A 10,445-nucleotide genomic window follows, 5' to 3' on the forward strand; every position below is an offset into this window, starting at 1 on the left:
ATAATCTAATAATAAAGATCGCTTCTACAGCACCCACTCCCTGGTAGCTCTATGCGCTTCCCAATAAAATAAGATTTAAATCAATGTTTTATGTATACACTGCCCACTGGCCCATTCAACGTACACAATTCCTTCAAATATACAATCATAATATGACAAAGAACACTATGCAAGAAAAAAAACCCAGCCACAGTATGGCAACTGATCATATTTGCTGTGAAAAATATGACTATTAGTAAAGTTACAAGACATAAAAATTTATAAATTAAAAATGTATTTTTAGAAAAGATTTAAATGCAGTCATACAACAAAAGAGCAGACTGCTGTTATTTATGGAGAAGGCCATCCATCCTATAGAATGAAATTAGCAATCTTTTACTTTTTTGCTGGATTCTGGTCACCGTAATCAGGTACGGTTATAGCAACTTAATCCGTACTTTATTGTAACCTGAATTCAACAAATATCATGGATGACATGAAACAACTGTTCAACATGTTGCACTCTAAAAGGCTGCCAAAAACCTGCACACACTTGTATCGGATTATTTACAAGTTGTTGTTGGGTGTTGTTTTTTTGGGGGGGGTATACTTGATGAATATTAAACAGGGCTTAAAATCAAGGAAATAATTAAGCTTGTCAACTTACAAGGTAATACTCAGTCACACACATTCTCAAAGAATCTCATTGATTATATATATATATATATCAATTGACCTCATCATGTCTCTCATGGAAAGCTGGGAATGTCAGGTATCTCTGGAATAAGACTATAATTAAATTAAAAAGACCTCTATAATCTTATCATCAGAAACTGGAAGACCTTTATCACGATAAATTCTACGTCATGAGACTAGGGACGGATTTAGCTTTGGTGGACTCACCGTGTTTACATGCAATATAATGTGCACTGACAACAACAGTGGTGGGTTTCAGGAGGGCAACAGAGAAAAGAAAAGTGGACCAGAAACATTAATTTTAATAGTTGGTATGGCATTCTCTCTCTCTCTTCTGGAGCTGTGGCACCATAAACAGTCAGCTATGCCGCCAGCAAACGTAGGAACTCAATAAGTCGCTCGGGGGTCCTTGAAGAGTGCTGAAAGTCGGTTACTGAAATGTCCCAGCAGACGAGTTCTGGCTCCATAGTTGGTGGGACATCTCAGGAACACATGGTCCATAGTCTCGTCCTCCTCCTTGCAGGCTCGACAGGACGGATCTGGGTTGTCTGCTGTCGCAATTTTGTGGAGATACGATCTCAGCTTGGGTGATTTTCCACCAGTTCTCATCTGGAAGAGAAGCCGGTAGTCCTGTCGTCTGAAAGAAGCCTCAAGCAGGTATGATGGCGGCTGGGCAAACGGCATTTTGGGTTTCGCCTCTCTTTTCAACTTTGCGCAGGTCGACCGGTGGATGACGGCTCTAGCTGTTGAGAAATCGATTGGCACGTCAATCTGGGTAAGCACTACTGCTTCTTTAGCGATGCTGTCAACTTCCTCGTTCCCAGCCAGTCCAGCATGGCCTGGAATCCACTGTATGTGGCTGGAACATTTGGAGAGTTGACAGAGGGTGTGTAGACGCTGCCACCTTTTCCGATTAGTTGGCTGGGCCGTACGAGAGACGCATGACTGCTGACCTGGAATCAGTGTATACATGACATCATGAATTCGTACACTGTTCGGAAAGCTGCCTGCTGTATGTAGTGAAATTATAACAAGATGCCCAGCGCTGTGTCGAGAGCTACAAGCTCGGCTCTATAGCTGGAACAATACCGGCCTGCGGGTACACGGTGGTCGAGTTCGGTATCACCAGTCTTGATCAGTATTCCACTGCCTCCTTGGTATGGCATTGCACAGCGAGGCTCAAAAGTAGTTCTGGCTTCGTTCGGTGTTGGGTCGATCAAGTTCAATTTTACTGAGACTACTTAGACTACCACTGTGATTCTCACCCGGGGTGAGGATAAAATGGATATAATATTATTCTCACCCAGGGTGAGAATAAAATGGATACTATGGTGAGAGAACAACAGCCCATTATTCTCATCCGGTTTTTCGTCTCCGCCCTTTTTATTTTGTTTTGGGTATTCTGTCTTTTTATTAGGCCTAGATCTACCCTTATCATTATTCTCACTTGCGTTTTTCCTCCCGGGGTCGCCAGATGTCTGGTGGTTGGACTGAGAACCCTTCGACTTCGACAGATATATCGATAAGATTGCTCGTTTCCACGCCGGTCATCCTTTCGATATATCCTACAGTACAGTTTGTCGATCAATGAACTGTACGTGTAAATGGGGCCTTTGCATTTCATGTTCACCGCTCCGCTCTGCTGCAGTGTGGCCAAGCTTTAGCCACACTAGATGCAGAGCTTGACACTTCGGCATAGCCCACAATTCACAATTCAATAAAACATAGATTTTTAAGTGTTGTGTGTGACCCGGCCGAGAAACAAACCCCTTGATGGGCCTTTCCCTCCCAGGAGATGCAGCCACCAGGTTGCCCCCATTTTAAATTCACAGGACTCAACTCGCCTCCCTCTCTCACTCGGCTTCCCCTCTCACTCCGCTGAGCTGAACACGCGAGACAACTAAAATCGCCAACGGGTCAAGGATAGGTACTGCGTGTTTTTGTTGTGGCCACCTCTATTCTCACCCCGGGTGAGAATAGCGCAGGCGAGTCTTTTGGCTATTCTCACCCGGTGGGTGTTCACCGTTATAGTATAGCCTAGGCCAACCAGTTTTAAAGCGTTCACCCTGAACCCCAGAATTCTACACTCTCTCTCTTTAGCTCTCTATCTTATAAAACGTTCTATTACTACTGTTAGTGTTAGCCTAAAAGCGTGCAATTTTGTTTGTGGGCAGTGGAGAGAGAGAAAGAGAGAGAGAGAGAGGAGTAGCACAAGAACTTCCGGGCAAAACAAAATGGCGATCCGCGTAGTTCGGCTCGAGTCGGAAAGTTAATCAGCCGTAGCATCTTTGTAGATGACCAAATTAATTTACTTTTGTGTTTTAACATTATTTTTAAACTTTGTTTTGGTCAATTTGATCATCTGCACCGATAGACAGTATTCAGAAAGAGACACAGAGAGAGAGAGAGAGGGGAGGAGTAGATCTTGCGAGAACTTCCGGGCAAAACAAAATGGCAACCCGCGTAGTTCGGCTCGATTCGAAAAGTGAAATAGCCATATATAGCATCTTTGAAGACGATCAAATTCAGCTTACTTTTGTCACATTTTGATTTTGTGCTATAACGTAATTTTTTCTTGGCTTTTACCAATGGCCACCTCTATTCTCACCCAGGGTGAGAATAGCACTGCAGGCGAGTCTTTTGGCTATTCTCACCCGGTGCGCGTTCACCGTTATAGCCTAGATCTAGGCCAACAAATTTTGCGTTCAACCTAAACCACGTAGAATTCTGTGCCGTGAACAAACGTTCCATTACAACTGTAGCCTACTAAAAGCGTACAATTTTGTCTGTGGGCAGTGGAGAGAGAGAGAGAGAGAGAGAGAGAGAGAGAGAGAAATTGAGAGAGAGAGGAGTAGCGCGAGAACTTCCGGGCAAAACAAAATGGTGACCCGCGTAGTTCGGCTTGATTCGAAAAAAAGTTAAATAGTCGTAGCATCTTTGTAGACAACCAAATTCATTTACTTTTGCGTTTTATCATTTTTAAACTTTGTTGGTCAATTTGATCGTCCACACCGATAGACAGTATTCAGAAAGAGACAGAGAGAGAGAAGAGGGGAGGAGTAGATCTTGCGAGAACTTCCCGGCAAAACAAAATGGCGACCCCCGTTGTTCGGCTCGATTCGAAAAGTGAAATAGCCATAGCATCTTTGTAGTCGATAAAATTAGCTTACTTTTGTGTTATAACGTAATCTTTTCTTTGCCTTTATCCATTTGATCATCCACACCGATAGAAAGTATTCCGAAATTAGGAAAAACAGGTCTTGTTTCACACCAGGTGAGAATAGCCTACGGTGGCAAGTCTCACCCGGGGTGAGAGGTCGATCTGAGAATAGCCACTTCCTTTGTTGTGAGTTCTGTTAGGGATAAAATGTTTCTTGGGTTTCAAGCCAATCCAATTCTGACACACTAGATTCTAGATCTAGATCTATTACAAACATTATTTTATTAAACAGCTTTGGTATTTTTTTACTTTCCCTCCCGTCTCACACTCAGCTACCAGTTGTCTATTTTCTACTAAATATTAATGCGCAGAACACGAATATCAACTTCATTTCCGTCGCAAATTATAGTTTTTGAAATATTTGATTGCTTTTAACCGAGATAGACGTGCTTTGGACCAATCGGGGGGTACCAGGGGGGCCTGCCCATAATTTGATATTTTACAGTTAGATTTTGATTTGAAATTGTCTTGAAAATAATTGATTTGCGACAGTTTTAGTGACTTTATCATGCATGTGTGATCTGCAGCAAACAGTACAGCAGTTTGACCCCTGAAACAGTGCATCTGTGTGCGGGAGTGAAAGTAAAAATTTACCACAGCTTTCAGTTTAGGCTATTGTTTTTAAAAACATACGACTCTGGCTAGTGAATTCCTTTACTTTAGACTGTTCTATTTTATTAAAATATTAGTACACTAGACTCTAGATTTCTAGATCTACTTGTCTACATGTAATCTATTGCCTATGTCTTACCTCCATCGCCTGACCAAGTTCTAAATCAAAAGTCACCACACACGCACAATGTATCCAATTTGAAAATCGATCCCATGGCAAGACAGCCAGCGTTCTGTTGAGTAGTTCGTCGTCATTCTGTATGAAGTTCGGGCTGTCAATAAGCCCATCTTCTCTGTGGGCGTCCATCTTTGTTTTGTGTATCCCAGCCTTGACCTTATCAACTTCCAACTTCCTTCCAGCCTTTAACAAAATTGTTTGTGATTTAATTTGAGATGATGTTCATATACACAAACAGCAATTAAAATTTATCCCAAAATATTACCTGAAAATATTAAATAGTCAACAAAGACGTTTTTTGAGCAGCTATTGCTCTCGTGTGACTCACAAATTGACATAATACACATTTAAAGAGTATAGTAAGAAATTAGCAAAATGGCCGTCTCATAGAGGAAGAAACAAATTGAGGCAATGTAACATGGTAAGAGTTGTTCTTGAAGAAGTATTATTGGAGATGGTTAAGCGTCGTCTTGCTTGTTATTTTCCACTTGTTTTCAGAAAAGGTTGTATCATCGGATGAGAACTTGGTCCCATGGTCGGATTTCCTGCTGTAAAGTGCAGTCAAGGCAAAGCCAAGCCGAGTTTGTTTTGCTTTCTCGTGTGGTGGAAGTCAGTGAAGACGTTGTGAAGTGCGTAGACTATGTGATGGAATGTTGGCTCTACCCTGACTTAATGTACTGTCCCAGTCTTGTGGGTTTTTTTTCAGCACTGCATTATTTGATTTCTTTTCTTTGTTCATAGACTTGTGGAGTCTGCTAAGGACTCAAATTTGTGGAGGCTATAGTCTATCTCGGTTTCAGGTTTATTTTCACTCTCCGTCTCCTGTCTTAGAACTTCTTTGCATTCTCAGATCTTTAGAAATCAGGGTGTCTAGATCTAGATCTAGACGAGTGCTGGTTCATCAACCTGCAGTGCAATTGATTTATTATATGTGACCATTTTTCCTACTTCACAGCGCTTCTTGCCTTCACAGGCAGCCACATTCTAATTTCGAAGGTTCTCTCTTTTTTATACTGGAAGTGGCTATTCTCTCCCTGTCTGTGTCTTGCTAATCTCTCCCTGTCTGTGTCTTGCTATTCTCTCCCACCTCAGGTGCGCTATAGCACAGACACACACAGAACAGCACAGAGTCATAGAGAATAACTTATAAATTGTACAGACCTAGATCTAGATAGATAAGTTTAGTTTTTTTATGGCCTTCGTTAGTTTATTTAATCATGGGCTGGGTGAAGGCTATCCTCACACCATGAACAGCAAGCAACAGTGAAAACAAACAAACAAACAAGCTAAGCTACACTAGATCTAGAATCTAGATCTAGATATCTAGATCCATGGTAATTATATGCAAGAATGAAATGTCAAGAGCAGAACGGATCTGATACTTCTAGATATACCAATACTCACAAATATTGCCTAATTTTAAGAAGGCTATTTTTGGTTTTTTTAAAAATTAAGGCTGCCATGTCTATGGCAACAGGAATCAATAGTTGGCCTAGATCTATACTCACAGGCAAAAGTAATGCGAATTCACATGACACTTGAAGAGGAGAGTAAATTGAAGCAATATTTTTATATAGAGAAACAGTTTTGAGGTGTCTCAAATTGCACTATAAAACAATGCTTGAGAGTTGGGGATTTCCTCGGGGACAGATTTTGTTATTCGGCATCAATGACCTTGACCTTGGGGCTTAAGTTCCAGTCAGTATCTGGTATGGCCTCCATTAGCGTTGATGACAGCAGTGCATTGGGGGTGAATAGAGTGGACCAAGCGATTGATTTGGCAGTTGGGGACCTGCACCCACTCCTGAAGAATAGCAGCGCCCAGTTGTGCAGCTGTCCGGGGTCTGGGCTGGAGTTGGGTGAGACACCTCTGAAGGATTTCCCAAAGGTGTTCTATTGGGTTCACATCTGGTGATCGGGGTTGGTTAGGCATGGTGGGTATGTTGTTTTGCACCAGGAACTGCTGGGTAGCACGTGCTGTATGAGGCCGGGCATATCCTGTTGAAAGAGGTGGTTTTGATGTCTCTGGAAAAATGGAACAACATGGGGCTGCAGGACTTTGTTGATGTAGCGCTGCACCGTCACTCCGTTGCCACGTCCAGGTCCTAAATTTTGGAAGATTATGGGTCTTTGGCTGATACCGATTGCGCCCCATTTCATCACGCTTTTTCCTCCCCACGGGTCTCTCTCCCAGATGTTCTCGTCAGAGTAGTGTTGTCAGGGGCGGAGCCAAATTCGGACTGTCTATTGTCAGGATCGATGCAGAAGTGACTCTCGTCACTGAAGATCACATGCTGCCACTGTCGATGACGCCAGTTAATGTGGTTCTGAGTCCACTGGAGACGCGCTCGTCGATGATGGACGCTCAGGGGTGCTCTCTGCTCCGGATGCCGACAACGCAGCCCCCTGGCCACAAGTCGGCGGCGTATGGTGCGGTCACTCACGGCTCTACCGTGCGTTCATAGGCTGTCTCTGAGGCAGACAACCGTAGATATCGGCGATGCTGAAGCATGACGAAGCGGTCTTGGGCAGCTGTTGTTAGTCAAGGTCTTCCCTCTTCTTTGGAGATCTCTCGTGGAGTTGGTTGCCTGGAATCTGTTTTGCAGGCGGTAGATAGTGCTGGCATGCACTCCCAGGACTGTTGCCACTTGCTGAGGGTTCCCGCCGACTTGCAGACATCCAATAGCTCTTTCTCAATTTTCCACAGATAATCATGGCATCTTGATAGTCGGACTATGCAACACTCAATCAAATATTTTAGGGCAGAGAATTTATAGGCCAGACCAACTTAACATGTTAGAGCAAAAATTCACGATTCAATTCATGTTTTAATTGCGTACCATTGAGAGGGTTGCTTTGTTGTATTGTTTGATGGATAAGCGGCGAATGGGCATCATGTTGTGTTTTTTAAATGGTGCCAATCCAATAACAAGAACACATTGTAAATAGAGACAAATGAAAACAACTCACGAAAATACTCAGTTTTGTTTTCTACACACTGTGTTACTTTTTCACGTTATTTATGCCAGTCAGTATACATTCACATGAGGAAACATGCCCACACCGTGGCGGAGGTGAGAATAACGGGTGCGTTTTTCTCACCAGGGATTCTATACTGACTAGAGTCTTAGAGTGTTTTCAAGTTTTGGTTGAAATTAATTTTGACTTTTACCCAGGTGACAGCCGAAGCTTCCACCTATCTAAATTAGGACCACTATACTAAGGGATCTTGAACTCGTGCAACTTGCACTTGGGATCTCTGAGATTTTTCGCCCTTACCCAAGAAGGCTAGAAGTTTGATCTTACTACCCTAATATAAGGGTGTATGTATATGGCTGAAAGACAGCAGTAAGAAGTAAACTTTTGTAGCAGTAGAAAGAGTCAGGAGTAAAGGACAGAGGAGCTCAGATGATGCCAAAGGGTGGAGGAGAGAAAGTTAAGATGCACACAGATGACTGAATGTGGCTAGATCTAGAGAAAAGGAGATGAAAGAAGAACATTTTACAAGAAAATTTTTTCGCTGTCAGGTTTTGAAACTTGTCGAACCTTTTAAATTAGAGTGTGCCACTTTTCCTCCTGACCTCGACCTGCTGATATTGTATTTTCATGTTAGCTTAGATTATAATACATTCTCTAATTTACACAGACTATGCATGAATCTTGTCTTGTGGGAGAGGATGGCACTGCAATCTTCTGTGCTTGAAAGAAATAGATCAATTCAATACTCAATACCACCACATATCATTTTAGTTCCACGTTTTTCGCTCATGATAGGCACGCTAGGATGACTTTGGGGTCACTATCATTTTATTATTCAATATCAATTATCAATGCCTTTCAAGTCACCGTAATTGTCTTTTCTCTTATTTGACTCGTCTGAACAGTGTGATGTGTGCTATAGTGCTCCTAAATGATACATCATTTGTCGAACAGTGTCCAATGTTTTTTGGTAATTTCTTATAATTATTAAGAGAATTGTTTATTTTTTATCACGATCACTGTCCGTGTCGTTGGATTTTAGGTTGACTGGTTTAGTATTGAAATATTACAAAAGCTTGGTACAGTAGTATGTCTTGATGAATATCTATAGTAATAGGTGTATCCAGTGGGACTTTGAAAATGAATTCATGGATGTTTTGAACGGAAGAATTATAATAAAAGTCTCTTCTTGGAAACTTTGACTTCGACTGTCTTGGATGGGAAGATGCAAATACACACACAAACTCTCTTGCACACACAGGTAGGCCTACACATTCTCCCGTGTGCTCACACTTTCTTAAAATATGTACTAACATGTTGTACCTGGTTGGCTGGATAGTGTCACATTTCACTATTATGGGTGACACCTGTTACGACTTATATGTATTTAAGTAATATATACCTTTGTTAGACATGATCGAGCTGGAATGCTGAAGACGTACGGTTATTATGTAATGTAATTATATTTTGTTTTGCTCTGTGAATTGTATGTCATAATGTGACCTTTTATCATTTAGCAGTGACTAAATTTCCTTTTTGCCAAGATGTACACATATTTGAGGTTAACTGTGCTATCAGTACTATTAAAAAGTAAATCATGAATAAAGTTCTACTTTACGATAAAACCTTCCTTTCTGTATAGACCACTGTTGTATGTAGCATAGACATTAAGCTCTTCAAGGTTGAGCAATATATCATGAATTTGATCTTCAGTTAGGGAGCTTTTTATTTAGTGTCTCTTTTTTTGCTGGGATGCTTGAATTCCTTCCAGCCCACATTGAAAGTGACAGGGAGAATCGAAGTAGCGTCCCTCTAAAATAATCCAATTTATAATTTGTGTTGATTGGGTAAAAAAACACTACAATTAAATAATATATATATATGTCATTGTTATAGAACCATATTTGACATTACTTTTGACAAGATACTGCTGAGTAGTCTAGCTCTTTTTTTGTTTTTAAAAAAATGCTAGACATGTTGACAGAAAGGTGGACGGATGAACGACGTTATTAAGCAGCATGTATTTGTGTGTCAATTGTTGGGGTTTTTTTGTGTCTATTTTTGAATGGGATTTTAAAGATTAAAATTTTTGTCTTTCCAGGTGGAAGGGGAGGAAAAACTTCGCCCAACTATGTCGGCATTGGCTATACTGTCATGCCGTCCAAACTCACATCCGTTTCAAGAGAGGCACATTTCATTGCATGAAGCAGTCAAGATTGGCAGGTCTGTGGCGCGGGCCAGACCCTCTGCCAGTAATGGAATATTCGATTGTAAAGTGCTGTCCAGGCACCATGCCATGTTGTGGTATGAAGCGGGAAAGGTGAGTACACCCTTACGTAACTGTTTGATCTTTTTTTGTTGTTGTGAGTCGTGTATTTTTCATGCGGACTCTTTCCATAATGTTAAAATAGGTTCTTGTAATAATATGTTGATTAGCATCATGCCACGTTTGTATGTTAGGTAGTTTGAGTTTTCCATTTAGTGTTGGTTGAGTTTGTAGTTTCTCTTTCATTTTCTCTCTCTCTCTCTCTCCCTTTCTCCATTTTTTTTCTCCTCCTCTCTCTTCCGCCCTCAGCTCTCCCCATTCCCTATCTGTCTCTCTCTTCTCCCTCCTCTGTTTTTCTCCTTGTCTCTTTCTCTCTCTCTCTCTTTCTTCATTCTTTCCCTCTTTCTGACAACCCCCCCCCCCCTAGTTCTCATTGCGTTTTCAAAATTCTCTTTCCTGAAAAAAAAAATTCATTCTGAGGTTTCGAACATTTGTAATTGCTTTCCTCCGAGTCA

At 41.5% G+C, this 10,445-nt stretch overlaps 2 protein-coding genes across 4 annotated transcripts in view; one reads left to right on the forward strand and one right to left on the reverse strand.

The window, feature by feature from the left end:
* The window catches only part of LOC101857685 (protein DENND6B), a 28,837-nt gene extending 23,944 nt beyond the window's left edge, over positions 1-4,893 (reverse strand). For all 3 annotated transcript variants that reach the window (XM_013089411.2, XM_013089412.2, XM_005110794.3), the window contains exon 1: positions 4,647-4,893. In XM_013089411.2, the coding sequence (XP_012944865.1) occupies positions 4,647-4,814 (168 nt within the window). In that variant the 5' untranslated portion in view covers positions 4,815-4,893. The remainder of the gene's footprint in view (positions 1-4,646) is intronic.
* Positions 4,894-5,009: 116 nt separating this feature from the next.
* On the forward strand, positions 5,010-9,984 carry LOC106013500 (sarcolemmal membrane-associated protein; the record flags this gene model as incomplete). The annotated part of the gene is given in 2 exon segments (XM_035973005.1): positions 5,010-5,106; positions 9,766-9,984. Coding segments are annotated over 2 exon segments (222 nt in total), but the record flags the coding sequence as incomplete, so codon positions are not given.
* Positions 9,985-10,445: the final 461 nt, after the last annotated feature.

This window comes from Aplysia californica, unplaced genomic scaffold (genome assembly GCF_000002075.1).
Source record: "Aplysia californica isolate F4 #8 unplaced genomic scaffold, AplCal3.0 scaffold00946, whole genome shotgun sequence".
Classification (NCBI taxonomy): domain Eukaryota; kingdom Metazoa; phylum Mollusca; class Gastropoda; order Aplysiida; family Aplysiidae; genus Aplysia; species Aplysia californica.